The following is a 21538-nucleotide window of genomic DNA, read 5'->3' as shown; positions in this document are numbered from 1 at the left end:
TTGCAAGAACACATTGCTCCACAGTGAGGCAGACAAGTACAAGGCATGAAAATTTGGAAAAGAAAGTTACCAAAGTAATTTGTTCCTTTTAAGTGTGTATACCTACTGTATATTAGCACCTCACACTCAAAAACGGCATTTTACCTTCAGAGATGCTTTGGTGTTTTAAAAGTGCCTTTTTAAAGGGTCCCTCTAGAGAGAAAAGGATGTCCAAAATGAAATCTCTTGAATGCATATGTTTTAATGTTCCATGGCTATTATTTGCTGTGATAAATCCATTTTGACACCTCACCCCAAGTTCCACAACAGTTAAAAAAAAAAAAGTAGTATTTTTCTAGTGCTGACATCAAGTGCTGCATTCATTTTCAAGTATGGATTTCTTGCATAACTAACTTCCCTGTTAACTATGTTACCATGTTCTGATGTTAAAACTGTATAGTGCTTTCCTCAAACAATAAAGTTTGACCCAGAGGTTTACAATAAAATACACTAATTAAATACATTATCATCACCATAATACATGTCTATGATCAATGAACTAGGTTGAGTTGGGAGCAGAGCTGTAAAATATGAGAAAATACATTATAAATACATCTGCTACTAAACGTTTTTTAGACCTAAGTCTAAAACCATGCCTAACGATAAACCACATCCTAAGAATAAATGTATCAGTCAGACCAGTGGTTCCCAAACCTGGTCCTGGTCCTGGAGGCACCCCAGCCAGTCAGGTTTTCAGGATATCCATAATGGATATTCATGAGAGAGATCTGTATGCACTGCCTCCACTGCATGCAAATCTCTCTCATGAATATTCTGTGTATATCCTGAAAACCTGACTAGCTGGGGTGCCTCCAGGGCCAAGTTTAGGAACCACTGACCAGACTAGGGATAAAGAAACAGAGTCATGATGCAGTCTAGCTTCTACAGTAAATACATCAGTAAATGACTGATTTTGCTAGGTGGAAAGACGAACCAGTCTACAACCGTATAGACTGGTTCATCTTTCCACCTAGCAAAATCAATCACTTATTTGTGTATTTACTGCACTTTAACTGGAAGTATAAAATGGCATTCAGATAATTCCTATTTTTCCTTTATCCAGCATCAACTACAGGTAAGGCTAATGTACAGCATGAGCTAGAAAGGTGCTATAGGATTAACATTAGAAGTGTAGTTGCACAGTTAACATTAACAGAACTACCATTTGCTTAGATGGCAATTTTGTAACAACCCTTCTAAACTGTGCATCAAATACATTCCTATGTTATACCAGTTTTCAAAGGAAAGGTATGTTCCCTTGAAAACCCTACCAAACACACCCCTGCACATTTTCATCTATTATTTAATATGGATAAAAAAAAATTCAAGAAAATTTACACATACTTTTGGTTATCAATTATTTCTATTGATAACCTTAAGAGTGGACTAACACGGCTACCACACTCCTTCACATACTTTTGAAAATCCAAAAGTATGCATTTAACTCCAGTCCCTGCCTTAGCTCCTCCACTTGAACTGGGTTTTCTCACATAACGTCCAAGTAATTTTAGAACAAGCCATTTCTACACAAACCACAGTTTTGTGTGGAAATGACTTTGAAAATTAGCCCCTTATGTACTCATTCAACTGACATGACATTTGTTCTGAACAAGGCCCAGGAAGAACTTATCCCAACCTTTCAATACTTTGGTAAAGGAAAGGTTGACGGAGACTACTGAAAAAAGAATCCATTTCATGATAAACTTCTAGTTTTCCAACTATGACTTCTCTTGGTTATTGTTGGCTACATAGCTTCTGATCGAACAGCCAGTGAGCAACTTCAAGACAGACTCCTGTTAGCTACCGTGTATTACTGAATTATATGTGCTAACTCTGATATGATAAGAGGAAATAAAAAGGACAGAGTGCCATCATAGAAGGAGCAGAAGATTTAGCAAATTAGAGAAATATTGGTGTGGACTACATTAAATATAATGGAGGAATTAGATGACCTCTTGCTGACCTACAATTGCATTCACTCTGCAGCAACTCATATTTCTTCTATCTCCCTATACTCCTTTCTGGGAACTCCATTCATCAGGCTAAGTCACTCTTACCTGTAACCTTCTCCTCCTTCACCAACTCCAGACTCCATGTTGAGTTGGTATGTCATGCTCCATCTCTGTCATATGCTCACTAAAAACCCACCTTCTTGAGGCTGCTTTTAAATCTTAACCTCTTATTCACCTGTTCAATACCCAAATTGCTTTAATCATTCCCATAATAAATGTGCTGCCCTAATCCCTTGTCTGTCTTGAATAGATTGTAAGCTCTGCCAAGCAGGGACTGTCCCATGTGTGTTTGTGTCAGGGCCACCGAGACACACATCTGGGCCCAGGGCAAGACCGTCCTCTCACCTGGTCTGCTCCCCCCCCCCCACCACATTTGGGCTGCCCGCTTCCTTACCTTCTGTGTCTGACTGCTCCTGTGTGCCGGATGATTACATTGACACGATACCCCGGGTCACCCCATTATCACGTTAATGCAATCATCCGGGTCCTAGTCAGCATGCAGGAGAGAAACAGACCCGGAAAATGCTTGCCCGCACCGGGCCCACCCTCAGAGGCCATACTCAGGGGAATTTCCCCACCCCAGCGGCCCTGGTTTGTGTACAGCGCTGCATACATCTGGTAGTGCTTTAGAAATAAGTAGTAAGATCTCTTCCAGCTCTGTCCTTCTACAAGTTCATCAGTACTCACACTATGAACTCCTAGAGCTTTCCATATCACCAGACTGATTAGTCCAACACCACACCAGGCACAGAGTGATCCCCAGCCCAAGGCCCGCAAGGCAAGGGATGAACCACTTTCTGGTAATACAGCTGTGGCAGCGACACCCTGAGAAAAAAAAGTTAAAACAATTTTTAAAAGCAAGCTCAAAGTGAAGTTAAAATATTCAAACATTCATTCCTTTTCATGTGCCAAGATAGGTCAGTAAAACAAAGGTTTAATGAAAGGGAAGGGAAAGAGAAATGGGACTTGATATACCGCCTTTCTGATGTTTTTGCAACTACATTCAAAGCGGTTTACATATATTCAGGTACTTATTTTGTACCAGGGCAATGGAGGGTTAAGTGACTTGCCCAGAGTCACAAGGAGCTGCAGTGGAAATCGAACTCAGTTCCCCAGGATCAAAGTCCACTGCACTAACCACTAGGCTACTCCTGAACAAGAACTCTGAACAAAACTATACTGAAAAGTATAATTTAAAAAAAAATCAGGCTTGGACAATTGAGAAAGGTAATTTTTTGGATCTACAACACACTTAACCGATGGATAATTATATTCTAAGTGTGAAGCTGCAGAGAATATACCTAAGGGCTCTGTTTACTAAGCCGCATTATAGGCGTGTTAGCGTTTTAAATGCACATTAACCATGTACACGCGCTAACCGTGTACGTGCCTACAATATCCCTATAGGCACATACACGGCTAGCACACGTGCTAGTTGTAGGTGCGTTAAAAAAAGCTTAACGCGCCTTAGTAAAAAGGGCCTGAAGTCTGTGGAATTCAGTTTAAGTAAAAACAAAAAATTCACAGTAATAAATCTCTGCAAAGTGGTAAAATAATCCTCATACGAGACCAACTTTTTTTTTTTTAATTGCATGAGAAAAAAAATGTCATAAGAGTATATATGCACTTTAAGTATTTTGCAGAACACAAGCCTATCCAGTTCAATAAATATACAGGAAAATGGTGAAGTAAATGAATAATAATAATACCTATTTTTAGAGTGCTATTGAGAAGAACTAATGGCAATATGTATTTATGTATGTATGATAAATCTCTAAGGGACCCTTTTACTCGGTTGTGTTTGGAGCTAGCACAGGTTAAAATGGCGTACCGTGGGATGCACTCAGGCATCCTGCAGTAACTCCCAAATGTGCACACACTAACTGCATGCTAGAAAAAGAATTTTTGAAGGTACGTGTCAGGGGGTGGAGAGCAGGCATTCCTGTGCTAACCAGATAGCATAGCTACATTACCACGCAATATCTGGTTAGCGCACAGATAGTGTGAGCCTTACCTCCTACAAAATGGTTGGTGATAAGTGCCCATAGTACATGGCCATTAATACAAAAATAGGAAAAAAACCCATTTTTATGGCTATACTAAAAATGGCCTTAGTTAAGCCCACTTTTTACCACAGCTTAGTAAGAGGATCCCTAAGAAACTAGGATAAACAGCACAGGAGTTAGGGTCTGCTGGAACAGAATGACAAGATTTTTCTAACAGTGAAGAAAAACACAGCTATCTCTTCTATACACAGACAGCATTCACAGCACACTAGCCACAGCCTTTTCCCATGCAATCCCCCAGCCCTGTGTTGCTGTTATGGTCTCACTATCTCCTAACCCCCTGGGATGCTGTCAAGGTCTCACTGTCTCCTAACCCCCTTCACACTATCGAATGGTTAGAGGCACCAGACACTTGAGCTCGCTAGTCATGCCATAATGGTTAGGAGGCGCAGTCTGCCTTCATATGTCCCATTCCTACTAGCACACTACCATCTTCGACAACACAGCTATCATACATACTGACTGGCAGACAGCATCTGAATCAAAGCTGCCTTGCATATCTGCTCTCTCTGTTCTGAACCAGGGGACATATCAGGTATCAGAGGGAACCATGCCATGTACACAGAGCACAGAATGCCTACTTATTGTGTGCCTAGGCACAGAAAGAGCCCTGGCCCTGGTCATCCTTCCTCTGGCCCTCTGGGACCAGTACTGGCAAAGGATAATCCCTGGCATGTCTCTGTGCCAACTCCCTAGCCTAGCGTGTCTGGTTATCTGGATGTCTTTAGCATTCTATACTCAGCAATACTGACTTTTCTAGATGTCCTGAGTCTGGTCAGTTATCTTTATCTGGGTACCTTTAACCGGATATTGTTTCACTGAATACTGGCTCCATAATGTCCAATTAATTATTTTTAAGGAAGGCAGTATGGATGGTTTCATAATTATAGCACTTGCTACAATATCTGGGAGACCTATGGATCTAAAGTCTATTGAAGGAGGGAGGGCAAGGCAAAAAGCTCACCAAGGAGGAACTCACACTAGTTCCAAAAAGTGTACTCTTTTTTACGTAGCTTTATGATTTGACATTTGCACATGGTAAAGTCCTTGGTAGGTAGTTTTTTGTTTGTTTTAATTCTCACAGGTTTGGTAGTATATGTTACTGAATACTGGGTCCAAGTGCACATCATAATTATGTATACTTGTGAGAAAGACACCTTACATTTGCACTGAACTATATTTACCATCAACCTGGGCTGGGTATAAGTAAAACTACTAATATAATTTAACATGTTAGGATGCAAACCTAGTTTTTCTTCACAAGTCTTGTATTTACTGTTGTCAGTCACAACAGCCCCCCCCCCCCCCCCCACACACACACACAAAAAAAAAACGGGCCTCAGTCTTATACACGTATTTTTAAAATTTATATATATATACATATATATTAAAGGATCTAAAATTAACCAAACCTTATTAAACCAGTTGGGGTTTTTCTTCTTTGCCAAAGACAGAGTTGTACCGAAACCAGCTAGCATTCCTACAGTGGCAACACTACCAAGAAAAATTCCACCTGTGAAGAAAACAGAGACCTTATGTACTAAGAAAACGATAATTTTACTTGTACTAGAAGACACAGGGTAAAAACCAGAATGCTGAAACAACTAGTTCTAGCACTCCCAGCTTTAACATAGCATCTAGAAACAGAGGAGTCCTTTTACTATGCTGCGTAAGCGTCTACACTCGCCAAAACAGAGTTACTGCACAACTACTGTGTGGCTCTTGTGGTAATTTCATTTTTGGCGCACGTCCGAAAAATAACTTTTATTTTCAGATGCGCATATCGGACATGCGCCAAATGGCACTTGACGCACGTAGATCATTACCGCCCAGTTACCGTGTGAGATTTCACCGCTAGGTCAATGGCTGGCGGTAAGGTCTCAGACCCAAAATAGACACGCGCCACTTTTGATTTTGCCGCACATCCATTTTCAGCCAAAATTTTAAAAAGAGGTGCGTTGAAAAATGGATCGGCACATGCCCAAAACCCGCACCTACACTACCGCAAGCCACTTTTCAGCGCACCTTAGTAAAAGGACCCCAGAATAAATATTCACAAAAGCACAAGATATCCAAACAGTTTTTAAGCCCTAAAATGTCCAAAAAACTGACTCTCCTATTCACTGCAATTTGTTTTTTGCTCATTTCCTTTGATACCTTAACGTATTCCTTGACAAACTTTTTCTTTGAATTTAGGAGCCAGAAGCTGAGATCTCTTTCGCCCTCCCCACTCCCATTCTTCTCTATAGAAGCACAGTGGTGGGGAAGGAAGAAATATCTTGATCCTAGTTTTGCAGCAGCTCTTTTAGGATCTGATTTACTGAGGCTCTTTAGCTCTTCTGAAAGCCGATACGGTAAACTGTGTTGTAGTGGTTTACTCAAGATTTTCCTGTGCTGATCCTACTCCCAATGCAGTCAATTTTTAGTATGGGGAAATCAGAGGAAAAGCACTGTGCTGAAGGGTAGTGTGGCAGTATGAAAAATGTTGAATTTGAAATTGCTCCCTATTTAAAAACAAAAATACTATAATCTAATGTGGATTATTACTCTTCTTGTAACACTGAATCCTTATGCCAGTTCAGGGCTGGAATACAGATGCAGCACAAGAACAGAAGGGTGTCTGACCCCTTCAGACCCTCATTGCTCACCTATTTATTTATTATTAGGATTTATTTACCGCCTTTTTTGAAGGAATTCACTCAAGGTGGTGTACAGTAAAAATAGATCAAACATGAGCAATAGACAATTACAGCAGTACAAATATTCAAAAACAATACAAAGTATAGCATGGTATATTACTTGCAATGTCAACACAATACGTAATAGAGAATTATAATTGATAGTGAAGGGTAAAGCAAAGATGTAATATATAGATAGGTAAGAAAGTAGGAAGAGTTAGAAAGTAAGGTGACTGATTTAAAGAAAGTTACACATAAGGTCAGAGAGATGGTTAAATATTATCTCAGCTAGGGAAGGAGTGGATAAACATGTCCTGCTGCAGTATATGCACCTATGAATACCCCCAGGGGCCATGTGGTGCACGGCACCCAAGGCCTGGGCACAGGAAAACCCTATGGCAAGGGTAAGATCACAGTCAATCTCCATCTCAGTATATAACTATATATTGTCCAGAATAAAATCAGGACGTGCCTCTGGCCTCCCACCTCTTTCTGCTATCAGCTTTACAGCTTGACACAGTTCGTTAGTGAGCAGGATCCAGACATGATGGTTTTGGATTCTGGGCCCAAGAGCTCCTGCTCACTTTTTCGTTGAGGCTTTGTTCACCATCACCATCACCTCTCCCAGTGACTCCAGCACCTCCCGCTTGTAGTCCTCAAAGTCTCCCTCTAACTGACTGCCTGTCTGCTCCTCCACCACCCACATCTGGCAGTTGGTCTCAGTGATGAGCTGGGCATCAATGCTTGTAGAACCCCCTCCCAGACAAACAAAATTACTTCTCTGGTCCAGGGAAGCATCCAGTGGTATCCTTCCCTCACCACCTGGTCCCTAGTGGCATCATCTACTGCTAAGGATCAGTCTGTCAAAAAAGGAAGCCACTGGATACTTTTCCCGAGTAAATATAACTGACTCAGGGGGTCCAGTCCACCTAGGGTTACCATATTTGTGGAGACAAAAAAAAGAGGACAGAAAAAATAAAAATGGTTGCTACCTTTGCTAAAGAAATATTTAATTGCAGTTAATGAACACACATCAAACAGTGACTTACAGTATAGCAGTAGAGATTCTACTTTTCAAGAATTTCTGGATTTGAGTTCGACTGAGTCTGAGACTAATAGCGTACTTATTGTAAGAGTGCATATCCTTTGGCTGGCTTCTGAGATATGTGTGAAAATCTTTGCATGATATATGCTTAAAATTGTGCTGCACGAACAAAATTCGTTTGGCAGATTCAACCAGCAGGGGAGCAGAGAGGGGACTCAGGAATGCCTTTTTCTCTCTTTAGCACCCCCATGTGTCCAGACTGAGATGGTTTCTCATTATGTGGGTAGGTGTGTTGGTCATAAGCACATAAAAGAAAAAGAGGCCATTTCCGTAAAAAAATAAAAATCCTGTAGGACATATCTGAAGATGTCCTCTTAAAAGAGGACATATAGTAACCCTAAGTCCACCATTATAGAGGCTCTCTGGTCAAGGGTCTTCTTGTGTCAGACAGATAACCAGGGCGAGGGTGCTGGGGTGTCCAGGCCCACTGTGCCACCAGGCAATTTTTGCAGGCAGTAAGAACAGGAGGGGTCAGAGAATCTGGCAGACTTTTGTAAATTGAATACTATTAGTTTACTGCATTGAGAGAAAATTTTTTTTTTTTTTTTTTTTTTATTAAGCATGTGCATTAGAACATTATGTGCATGGGAGAGGTAAGGGGGGGAGGGGAAGGGGAGATGGGAGGGGGGAGGGACAGGGGGGGATAGGGAAGGGTAGGCCCTGGGAAGTTGAATTTCAAATACAGTGTATACAGATGGATCTCAGAAAGCAAATTAATGGAATTTGGAGGGGAAGAACAGCGGGAGTGGCGCTGCTGGGACGCCGGACCTGCTGGTCACTAGATGTAATATATTTGATGATGCCAGTACCAGTAGGTATAACGTAATGGGACTTAAAGTTTACTCCTGGAATGTGGGGGGTATATCTTCTCCTATAAAAAGAAAGAAAATACTTCATAGCCTCAAAAAGAAGGAGGCCGATATAGCGCTCCTGCAAGAGACCCATTTAACAGCCCAGGAGCATGCAAAGCTTCAAACTTGGTGGGTGGGGACCATGCTAGAAGCCCCAGCGGTGGGGAAAAAAGCAGGAGTGGTAATATTATTTCATAAATCTCTTCAGGTGGAGGTAGAAAAATTATGTACTCATGAGGAAGGGAGATACATATTGGCACAGGTAAAGGTGAATGGGTGTAGATGTCTAATAGGGAATGTATATGCTCCTAATGCCTACAGTAAACAATTTTATCAGACCATCATAAGTAAGATTCAGCAGTTTAATACTCCACATAAGATAATAGGGGGAGATTTTAATGTGGTAGCGGATCACAATATGGATAGATCCCATGTGGGAACGGCAGTGGGAGCTCATAAAGGTATCAACCTAATATGTGGTGCATTGGGGGTGGTAGATGTGTGGAGGTTATTACATCCAAACACCAAAGATTACTGTATACTCATTATTCTAGAGCTCATCACACACAATCACGAATTGATTATTTACTGATTGATGAAGAGAGCTTTGCAGAGATCTTGGAGGCCGATATAGATCCTACGATAATATCGGATCATGCAGCTATATATATCAAATATAGGGATCAGAATCTACAGAATAGACAGTTTAGATGGACGTTCCCCTTGGATTTGTATTATGACCCAGAATTTTGGACATACATCAGGGGGAAATGGAAAGAATATACAATTCATAATGCTCCCCATGTAAACACACCGATCCTGTACTGGGAAGCTGGAAAGGCTGTTTTAAGGGGCGAGATAATAGCGTTTAGTGCCAGGAAGAAGAAACAGAGGAATCAAGCGATCATACGATTGGGGAAACAGCTAATACACTTAAGGAGGGCTTATGGGCAACATTCTGCAGATCACGTTCGGGAGCAACTCTTGGCTACACAAGCGTCCTTAAATCAGTTGCTGCATCAGCGAGCAAGTAAATCCGCTGTCTATTATAGATTACAATTACATAAGTTCGGCAATAAGCCAGGGAAAATGATGGCACGATTAGTGAAAAGAGCGAGGGGGCAGAGAAGAGTAATGACGATCCGGACTCAGGGGGGGGCATTGGTCAATACGGATGCAGAGATTCAGAAAGTGTTTCAGGATTATTATACGCGGTTGTATGCTAAGGATGACACTGATGATCTAGACCCAGACATGTATCTTGAGAATGTTACTTTGCCCAGGATTACGGAGCAACAGAGGGGGGAGCTGAACAAACCGATAGAAGTGGATGAGATCTTTAGAGAAATCAGAGGTAGCTCACTACATAAGGCTGCGGGGCCGGATGGCTTTAGGGCCGAACTATATAAAATATTAATGCTAGACATAGGAGAATCCCTTGCTAATACTTTCAACACTTCTGTAGAAATGGGGAAGCTCCCGCAGTCCTTGAGACTAGCAGATGTTATGGTTTTTCTGAAGCCAGGGAAGGACCCGACACTACCTGATTCCTATAGACCAATATCTTTGATTAGCTACGAGGCTAAATTATTGGCGAAGATACTAGCAACGAGACTGGCTAGAGTATTACCTAGAATAATGGCAGATCCTCAAGTCGGGTTTGTTCAGGGAAGACAGAGTGTGAAAAACATAAGGATGGTTTTAGCAACGATGGAGGGGCTGCGAAGAGAAGGAGGGGATTCATTATTAATAAGTTTCGATGCCGAAAAGGCATTCGATAGGGTTGAGTGGGAATTTTTGTTTGCCTCATTGCGAGCGTATGGATTTGAGGGATATTTCACTCAAGCAATTTCTATATTGTATAAGAATCCGGCAGCGAGAGTGTTGGTGAATGGCTCGTACTCTCAGAGTTTTGTGATTAACCGAGGAACAAGACAGGGATGCCCCCTGTCCCCGCTACTTTTTGCCATCACATTGGATCCCTTGATTCGGGAAATATTAGGGAATCCAGAGATTAAAGGAGTGAATTTGGGTAGCAGAGAATTTAAAATTTCGGCCTTTGCGGACGATATTTTAGTCCATCTGGCCAGACCGGAGCAGTCTCTGCCGGTGCTGATGGAGGTTTTCGCGGAATACGGGGCATTTTCAGGCTTTAAATTAAATACCCAAAAGTCGGAGGGATTGCCCACTTCCAGTAAAGTACGAGAGCAATGGAGGGGGGAGTTCCCGTTAAGGTGGGCGGAAAAGGAGTTTAAATATCTGGGAATCATTCTAACTGGGAATTTGACCCGATTATATAGGAGGAATGTGGATGAACTGTTACATTATACGAAAATTCAGTTGGCTTTGTGGGAAGATTTGCCCTTATCATTGAGTGGTAGGGTAGGCTTGTTTGCCATGATGATTTTTCCGAAATGGCTGTATGTTCTGCGACAGCTACCAATTCTCTTACTAACTAAAGATCTTAAGAAACTCCGTAGATTGGTGTCTCGGTTTTGCTGGGGAGGAAAGAAGGCCAAAGTTAAGTTGGAATATCTATATGGGAGAAGAGTAGAGGGAGGCCTGGGATTGCCAGACATCAAACAATATAATTGGGCCTGTTTGTCAAGACATCTAGCGGATTGGATATTAGAAACCGAAGAGTATACAGCGTGGAGCTATGAGAGAGAATTGTTTAGGCCGTATCATCCATATTATATGTTACACGCTAAGAGTGAAGGGCTACCTAAGGGATGGAGTCAGCATATATTATTACAACCTATGAGACGTACGTAGCAGTACATATTAAAACGTTTGAATAAGAACCCACATAGTACAGATATGCTTCCACTAGCGGGGAACGCAGAATTTGGACAAGGGGGGAACCAAAAGAGGTTAATTAGATGGGCACAGGAAGGAGTAGTGTTGGTGGCAGATGTGATACAGGAATCGGGGGAGATTATTACTCAGGAGGACTTAGTGGATATGGTGGGAACAGAGCATGTGAGTTGGTATGACTATTTCCAGCTACACAGTTATATAATGCGCTTGCATAGAGGCAGGTATGATAGAGGAATATATGCCTTAATGTCGAACTTATTCTTGCCTCAGGGCAGAGAACAGACTTCAGTATCTGTACTCTATAAACAGCTGGGTATGATATCTGCGCAGCGAGAATATGGAGAAGTGGCTCGGAGGTGGTCTGCAGATATGAGGGTGGAGGTTAGCAGTAGTGACATTGCCCAGTTTCTGAAGGAGATTACATGTAAGATGACCAGCGCTCGACATCGGGAGATACAATTTAGAATAATCTTGAGAGGCTATTTCTCCCCCATACAGGCATACTACACGGGTAATATACAAGAACCAAAGTGTATAAAGTGTAATTTCCAGAGAGCTTCCTTATATCATATGTTATGGGAATGTCCTGAAATTAGAAAGTTTTGGAGTAAAATTATGGGTTTTTGTGAGACATTGATAAATAAAAAGATAAATTTGCGCCCGCCGAACATAGTGCTAGGACTAGGAGGGAGCGGGAGGGATTTGAGACATAAGGAGAGATTATTCATATACAAAGCTATTCTGATTGGGAAACAAAGTATATTACAATATTGGACCCAGGAAGTGGGACCCTCATATTGGCTATGGAGAAACATGTTGCATTCTTTAGCGATGATGGAGGCATATAGTGTGAACAGAAGCCCTAGAAGTAGACAGGTTTTTTTGGAGATTTGGGAACCATACGTGCAGGCACTTTCAGGTAGAGCTCGTAGCTTACTGGTTAATTCACTCACTTGATCGATTGGTGCTGGTTGAGGGGTGGTAGGATCAAAGTATTCACTGTATGGGAGGGAGGGAAGGGAGGAAAGGGGGGGTTTCAAAGTATTAAAATGAAAGAGGCTGCATAAATGAGGGAGGGAGGAGTTGGGGAGGGAGGGTGGGAAGGGGGGGAAAGGGGGAGGAATAAAGATCATTATGATATGTATCCAATGGATGTTAGCATCTTCAATGTCTAGGAGTTTCTGCAATGAAAATGTAACTATGTTCTATAATGTTTGTGTGACACTTAATAAAAATGATTAAACATAGAACATTATGTGCTCAAGCTTAGCACATTAGGCCTCAGTCTGTAACAGAAAAACAAAGTTATGTAGATCCAGCAGGTTCTTTATACCTCACTGCAGAGCACTGGCAGGAAGACACAGTATGCAGACCCCCTACTCCCATCTTTCTTTCTTCAATCCTCCCACCTAGTCCTCACCTAGTTTCTTTCAGTCCCCCTATCCTGTCTAACGTTTTCACCACTCACCCTATTTTCAGTAGTCTGTCTCTCAAGCCCCCTCACTCTGCTTCAGCTTGATCATCTCCCCATTTCCTCTCTCTCATCTCTCCCATCAGTCCTAACGGTTTCAAACTCCCATTCCATTCCCGCCCCCCCCCCCCCCCCCCGCCACCTCCATGTAGCCAGCTACTCCTACTCCATTTAACTGCTTCTCCTGCTTACCTTGTTTGTCTATTAAAGGCTGTGGTGGCTGTTGCCAAAAGGTGTGTCTCTCTTCACACAGCTCTGTGAGTTTAAGATGCATGGTGCGGAATTCCCACACTGATCTCTTTATACACTCTCACTAGACCAGTATGGGAGTTCCTGTGCAGTTGCAACTCATGGAAAAGTAACAGTGCTCACAAGAAACCACCTGTTCTGGCAGCAACAGGAAGGAAAAAAAAAGGAAATAACTGAAAATCCTGGGTGCCAATAAGTAGTTTCTAGTTGCCATGGAAACCAGGTTTACATGATTTGTTGATCTGTGCTTTAAGTAAAAAATCCCCCCAAAACAGAAATCAAATTAGTACTTGTATCAGGGGTCTAGGCGAAAAATGTACATATTTAAAAAAATTACAAACATTAATGTGATAAAAGAAACCAAATAAAAGAACAACGATACGTGTGAACCAATGGTGTACAGCTATAATGCTAAATGTATACATAAATTCAACTGTATGAAGGAATACTTAATGAACAATAAGGTTAAAATAATTGAACAGGAATCGTTTCAAAAACAGATCAATCAAATGAAAAAAGCAATCAGAAACAGACAAGTGGAAGCTGCATATTGCACATACCTTATGCAGAAATTGTAATCAAATGTATCAGTCATTCCGTAGAAAGCTACAGTTTAACTATGGTAACAAAAGGGTCTGATGAGAAAAACACACTGGAGTGAACCATTGATGAGACTGGATATGTGTAAATCATATTACATGTCCAATGGAGATGCTGCAATACATGTATAATTAGCATGAACCACAGCAAACTCAAAAAATAAATAAGTAAATAAGAGCAATCTATAAAAAAACATGGGATGTAGTGTTCTAAAAACCTGAGTATAATATGAATGGTGCCACTGAGTGCAATTATAAAGTGCTGAATGCTGGTAAATCAGTCAGTGCTTCGTCAGGAGGTACAATCATCACTCCAGGAGCAGCAATTTCTGGCAGTTGCTGTAACCATGCCTGGGAATTTTCTCCTCCTGAGAGATGATTTACTTCCTGACCAAGCACTGAGCAAAAGACAGCGAGGACAATCAGTAGTAGAGGTGGCGCTAAAGAATTAACAGGATTTTATATTTATAGAGCTACGACGTGCGACGATATCCTTCAGTTAACATCAATAGATTCGGATGGAGGTTGGACGAACTGTATGGAAATGGTTTAGTTATCAGAATTGTGGTAACATCATTGGTGGATCAAGTTTTCATCTGTCTGGTTCATCACATCTGGAATTATTTTTAAGCATTGATAACTGAAGTGATTTTCCATCAGTCTTTCAAGGATTTACCAGACTGCATTTAATTTATACATATACTAGTAAGAAATGCCCGTTTCGGGAAAAAAATGAAACGGGTGCTAGCAGGGTAATCCCCCCCCCCCATCCTCCCTCCCGAGTTCCAGACCCCCCCTCCGTCCGTTCCTTCCGAGTTGGAACCCCCCCTCTCCCTCCCTCCGTCCCTCCCTCCCTCAGTGACTCACTTGTTTGCAATTTAGCGATGAAAGTTCGCAGCGCTCTCGCCGCAGCGGTGCTGTAACTGAATCTGTGTGAGTCGCGTGTTGTGCCTTCGGCGCCCCGCCCTCTACATCATCGCGTTTTGACGCGAGGGCGGAGCTACAGTGACTGCAGTGCAGGCCAAACCGGATATCTCGGGCGCCTCATCCAGCTTGAGGCTTCACTGGAACGTTGGAGGTGCCTTTTATATACAGTGGGGGAAATAAGTATTTGATCCCTTGCTGATTTTGTAAGTTTGCCCACTGACAAAGACATGAGCAGCCCATAATTGAAGGGTAGGTTATTGGTAACAGTGAGAGATAGCACATCACAAATTAAATCCGGAAAATCACATTGTGGAAAGTATATGAATTTATTTGCATTCTGCAGAGGGAAATAAGTATTTGATCCCTCTGGCAAACAAGACCTAATACTTGGTGGCAAAACCCTTGTTGGCAAGCACAGCGGTCATACGTCTTCTGTAGTTGATGATGAGGTTTGCACACATGTCAAGAGGAATTTTGGTCCACTCCTCTTTGCAGATCATCTCTAAATCATTAAGAGTTCTGGGCTGTCGCTTGGCAACTCGCAGCTTCAGCTCCCTCCATAAGTTTTCAATGGGATTAAGGTCTGGTGACTGGCTAGGCCACTCCATGACCCTAATGTGCTTCTTCCTGAGCCACTCCTTTGTTGCCTTGGCTGTATGTTTTGGGTCATTGTCGTGCTGGAAGACCCAGCCACGACCCATTTTTAAGGCCCTGGCGGAGGGAAGGAGGTTGTCACTCAGAATTGTACGGTACATGGCCCCATCCATTCTCCCATTGATGCGGTGAAGTAGTCCTGTGCCCTTAGCAGAGAAACACCCCCAAAACATAACATTTCCGCCTCCATGCTTGACAGTGGGGACGGTGTTCTTTGGGTCATAGGCAGCATTTCTCTTCCTCCAAACACGGCGAGTTGAGTTCATGCCAAAGAGCTCAATTTTTGTCTCATCTGACCACAGCACCTTCTCCCAATCACTCTCGGCATCATCCAGGTGTTCACTGGCAAACTTCAGACGGGCCGTCACATGTGCCTTCCGGAGCAGGGGGACCTTGCGGGCACTGCAGGATTGCAATCCGTTATGTCGTAATGTGTTACCAATGGTTTTCGTGGTGACAGTGGTCCCAGCTGCCTTGAGATCATTGACAAGTTCCCCCCTTGTAGTTGTAGGCTGATTTCTAACCTTCCTCATGATCAAGGATACCCCACGAGGTGAGATTTTGCGTGGAGCCCCAGATCTTTGTCGATTGACAGTCATTTTGTACTTCTTCCATTTTCTTACTATGGCACCAACAGTTGTCTCCTTCTTGCCCAGCGTCTTACTGATGGTTTTGTAGCCCATTCCAGCCTTGTGCAGGTGTATGATCTTGTCCCTGACATCCTTAGACAGCTCCTTGCTCTTGGCCATTTTGTAGAGGTTAGAGTCTGACTGATTCACTGAGTCTGTGGACAGGTGTCTTTCATACAGGTGACCATTGCCGACAGCTGTCTGTCATGCAGGTAACGAGTTGATTTGGAGCATCTACCTGGTCTGTAGGGGCCAGATCTCTTACTGGTTGGTGGGGGATCAAATACTTATTTCCCTCTGCAGAATGCAAATAAATTCATATACTTTCCACAATGTGATTTTCCGGATTTAATTTGTGATGTGCTATCTCTCACTGTTACCAATAACCTACCCTTCAATTATGGGCTGCTCATGTCTTTGTCAGTGGGCAAACTTACAAAATCAGCAAGGGATCAAATACTTATTTCCCCCACTGTATATAGATATTTTGGATAGGATATTTTGATTTCCTATGGATATATTTGTGTGCAAATACCTAACGAAAAGCTTTTCAATAAAGTAACTTTGTAAATGATTTTGTGGTACTGTCTATTTGAGAACTGCCTCTCCTCTCTGTCCATAGACGTATATGCTGATAGATTTTTTAAGGCCTCTTTTATCAAACCACACTAGTAGTCCCCAGTGCGGTAATGCCAACAAAGCCCATTCACTTTTAATGGGCTTCATCGGAATTTCCACTCAGCTTGATATCAAGCCCTTAGTTTGTACAGCTGTCAGAACCTATTGTTTTGCTTTGCCCCCTCCCAAAAGTAAAACATCTGCTCTTTGCCCCCTCCCAAAAGCTACTACCCTAAATAACTGCTTCTCTATGCCATATAGTTAAGCCTGCCCTGCATCCTCACTGCCACTTACTGATCAGCAGAATGTGTCAAGGTAGCAAATATGGGCTTTCTCTCCTCACCAGGCTTCAGCACACCACTTCAATAGCAAACCCAGACCCATCTGACCTTGGAGGTTAGGAGGAATCTAAACTTAAGAGCCAATGCACAACATCTGATTTAGACTGGTTCTAACCAAGTTAGCATTCACATTATTCAGCGAGTAATGCACAAAAGGGTTCTGCTTTGATCTTACAGTTCACCACAGCAGCTACCAAAAACTCTATGCAAATGTGTAATAGACAAGCTCATTAGCATTAAAATGAGCATTCCATGCGATACACAGAGAGGGGTGCCTACCTTCTATGTGTAAATATATATGTTTGTTGTGTTTGTAGACTGCTGATGCAGGCCTTACAGCCGAAACATGATTTGTGTTGAGTCTTTATTATCAACTAATTAAAGATTTTGCACCACACCGCTTACTTTGGGACTTTGTCACCTTTGCTGCTGTTGTTTCTGTGGTAGTGTGTGAGGGCAATATGAGAATAAGCCCTGCTCAAGAATTACAAAAGGCTTCTGCTCCATTTGTGACTACAAGGACAGCAACCCGCCTCAGATCTGATAGATTTTGACTGCTAATAGTGCTTTACGAGATGTCTTGCACATTTTTGACAGGCTTAAACCCCCCAGATGTTAGTACCCACCGCTTGACCTTGAATCAGAGAGCCTGAAGAAGGCTGCATTTTCTGTCTATAGCCTGGGAAAACATGCAAAGGTATAAACGGTGGTATTCAGGTGGTTCGGGAGGGAAAGTGCCTAGAACTTGCGCAGAACATGGACACTTTCCAAGAGACTGTTTTGTGCATGAGCTAAGCGCTTCCAGGGGCCAATGCACAAAGGTCGCCATTAAATTTCTGTGCATCTCATTTGCATACGTTCATCGGTCACTGTTAGCAACTCGGTAAGCTCACTCGCGGCTTCTATATTTAACGGCGACCTTTGTGCATCAGCCCCAGCAGATCCCTGCACATCAATGAGCCACAAGGTCAGTTGATACTAATTTTATTTAATAAAACTGGGTCTAACGTCTTATGGTAAGAATTTGAGAACAGATTTGAATATGACTGGGAAACGTATTCAACGTTAAATATTAGTGCCGAAAAATCATTTCTGCATACTTACTAATCATTGCACCAGCAGTTTTCAGTGATGTACGAAGTACTGCATAATAAAAACCATCAACTAAAGACAGGCATATTAAGAGAACCAGCCCCTCATTACCCAAATAGGGCTACATTCTATAATATCAGGTCTACAAAAAAATCGGTGCCGAAAAAAATATGCCTAGGTGTAGAATACTCCTAAATTTAGGCGGTTTATAGAATATGCCATTTGCCTGTCCGCATTACTAAATTTAGTCACAGGCAATTACGCCAAGTAAAACTTAGTGTAAATGCCTATGTTTAATTAGGCATGGACCAGGTGTATTCTATAACACGCATACTTTTTAGAAACATTCACAGCCCACTCATTCCATTACCCTTTTTCAACTATGAGCCTTATAATTATGCACATTACTTTACAGAATACACTTAGCTAGTTTCGTGCCTAAATTCTAATTAATGCCAATTAGTGTCAATAATTGCTTGATAATTATCAGTGCCATTTGGCTTGTTAGCTAAGTTGCACATACAAATCCAGAATATGACCGGATTTGAACGCGCAACTTAAGTCACACTATATAGATTCTGGGGGATGTGTGGAGCCAGCCTACCTGTTTCTTAGGGTTACCATACGTCCGGATTTCCCTGGACATGTCCTCCTTTTTAGAGGCCTGTCGGGGGTCCAGTTTGTTATTTCCAGCCAGCCTATTTGTCCGGATTTCTGGGCTGGCGGGCCTTCTCCCCCCACCCCCCACCATAGAGCGCCCTAGTGGTCTCTTTGGGACAGGAAAGAACCCTACTCTTTCCTGCCCACTTCTTGAACATGGGTTCCAAGACTTCAAGTGGCAGCCTTGCATAACTTCACGGAAGTCTTGCAAGGCCACCGCTTGAAGTCTCAGCAGCCATTTTCGATAAGCGGCAGCAGCAAGCAAGAAAGAGTGGAGATATTTCCTGCCCCAAAGAGGCCACTAGACCACCAGTGCTGTAAGGTAGGCCTGGGAGGAGAGGAAGTGAGGGAGAGGAGAAGGTAAAGCTGCTCATGGATGGGAAGGGAAAGGAAAGTAGAACATACTGTTCATGGATGTTTGCTTTTTTGGAAATGCATCTTTTTGAATTTTGCATTTAGACTATGGAAGAAAATGCATATACCTTGGAGAAAAGGAGAAACGGGTGACATGATACAGACTTACAAATATTTGAAAGGTGTTAATCCGCAAACGAACCTTTTTCGGAGACGGGAAGGCAGTAGAACTAGAGGACATGAATTGAGGTTGAAGGGGGGCAGACTCAGGAGTAATGTCAGGAAGTATTTTTTCACAGAGAGGGTGGATACATGGAATGCCCTCCCGTGGGAGGTGGTAGAGTTGAAAACGGTAATGGAATTCAAACATGTGTAGGATAAACACAAAGGAATCCTGTTTAGAAGGAATGGATCCATGGAATGTTAGTGGAGATTAGGTGGGGATGCTGTTAATAGGAACGCAAAACCGGTGCTGGGCAGACTTCTATGGTCTACGCCTTGATCGTGACTGAATAGATATGAATGGGCTGGAGTGTAAATTTTAAAGGGTTTCGACGTTAGCTTCAGAACTTAGTACAAGAACAGTGCTGGGCAGACTTCTACAGTCTGTGCCCTGAGAATGGCAAGACAAGTCAAACTCGGGTATAAAGTATCACATACCATGTAAAATGAGTTTATCTTGTTGGGCAGACTGGGTGGACCGTACAGGACTTTATCTGCCGTCGTTTACTATGTCATTTACAATGTTACCAGTATTTTCAGTACATATAGAACCTGGCTTTTGGGGGGGGAGGGCAAGGAGGCACTGGGGCACAGCAGAGGTGGGGTGGTATTCAATTTTTTGTGTCCACTTTTTCGTCTCTGCAAATATGGTAACCCTACTGTTTATGGACCAGCCCTCTACCTCCAACTCTGCAACAGAAAATCCCTAGAACAGTTCTTGGGGTTCTAACCACAAATCATTCAAAATTACCAGAGAACTTAAAATACTATTATTAAAAGAAAGAAAGAAAGAAAGAAAGAAAACCTAAAAGCAAACAATAATTCTTTTTGTCTTTGGTGCTTGGGGTTATGTTTACAAATCTATAAGGGATAGACAGACCAGCACTTTGCAGATTGGAATTCACTTTAATTATTTAATCACATCAGAAATTATAATAATAAACATAACACGGATCACATAATATAACTCTTTCGTGAGGGAATTACGGTAACAGGGCAGCGCACTCCCCCACACCCCCGTTGTTCTGAAGCGAGTGGCGCGTGAAGCTCAGCGCTTCCCTGCGCGCCCTACCTTTAATGAGGAATAAGGGGCTGTTCGAGGGCGCGAGGCTCTCGGGCTCTCCGCAGTTCACTCCGTCTCCCGCCAGGGTTTCTCTGTGAGCCGCCATGCTTAACCCATGAATCCGGAAGCGGAAGAAGTGCCAGCGTGTACGGGGGCGCGGGTAGTGCTACTAGTCAAGGAGGTTTAATAAACAGGAGTGTGGAAGTGAGCCTATCTAGTCCACTGTAAGCAAGGAAGCCAATTAGGACGATCTAAGTTTCCCCTTCCCATCGCAGCCGTCATCCCCATTCACTCAAACAAAGCAAGCAAACCTGTGAGCTGCTGCATTCACATTGTCGTTGTTTAAAATTGTTGGTCCATCTGTAACAAGTCTAAAGCTGTTTCTATTGGATAGGCAGTGCCTTAAAAGGTGGAGGACAAAAGGTTTTTTTTTTGTTTTGTTTTTACTTATTGGACAGGTTTTTAATTTATTTTAAAGCTTCCCATATCTCTATATAATAAAAGGCACCTCCAACGTTCTGAAGCCTCAAGCCGGAAATTGAGGCGCCAGAGATATCCGGTTTGCCCTGAGTGTCTGGCCTGCCCTCGCGTCATAACGTCATGACGTCGAGGGCGGCGCTATGACAATCGGCCAAACGCCATCTCCCTGACCCTCGGTGGATATTTCCCACCTCCGGAGGACTAACATTGCCCGCACAACGTCGGAGAGAGGCAGGCGGGGACGTAAGCATCGGCGACACGCGATCTCACTCCCCTTGCCCCTTGGCAGCCATTTCCCAACTTCGCAGGACTCCCATCGCCCCGGGCCCGCACAAACTCGGAGACACGGAGGGAGCGACGCAGGCAGGCAGCCTGAACGTTGGACACACGCAGGGAGCCAGCCTGCCTGCCTGAACGTGCCAGGAAGGGAGACAGCTTCAGTCGGAGGGAGCGCCACGACCATGAAAGGCACTGGAAGGGGGGGGGGCACTCGAACCTCAACCTGTGAGGAGGGAAGGGGGGGGGGCACTCGAACCTCAACCTGCGAGGAGGGAAGGGGAAAAACGCCGGCAGACGGAGGGACCACCATCCTGAAAGCCCAAGGGAGG

At 43.0% G+C, this 21538-nt stretch overlaps 1 protein-coding gene across 1 annotated transcript in view; it reads right to left on the bottom strand.

The window, feature by feature from the left end:
* Window positions 1–20594, bottom strand: part of LOC115466841 (transmembrane protein 242-like) — a 36556-nt gene extending 15962 nt beyond the window's left edge. Inside the window, exons 1-3 of the mRNA XM_030198386.1 lie at window positions 20460–20594; window positions 5530–5630; window positions 2739–2876 (exon numbers count right to left, since the gene is read on the bottom strand). Coding sequence (XP_030054246.1) covers window positions 2739–2876; window positions 5530–5630; window positions 20460–20556 — 336 coding nt within the window. The 5' untranslated portion in view covers window positions 20557–20594. The remainder of the gene's footprint in view (window positions 1–2738; window positions 2877–5529; window positions 5631–20459) is intronic.
* Window positions 20595–21538: the final 944 nt, after the last annotated feature.

Source organism: Microcaecilia unicolor, chromosome 3, assembly GCF_901765095.1.
Source record: "Microcaecilia unicolor chromosome 3, aMicUni1.1, whole genome shotgun sequence".
NCBI lineage: Eukaryota > Metazoa > Chordata > Amphibia > Gymnophiona > Siphonopidae > Microcaecilia > Microcaecilia unicolor.
The sequence above is the reverse complement of the archived record's forward strand: the minus strand, read 5'-3'. Positions and strand labels throughout refer to the sequence as shown.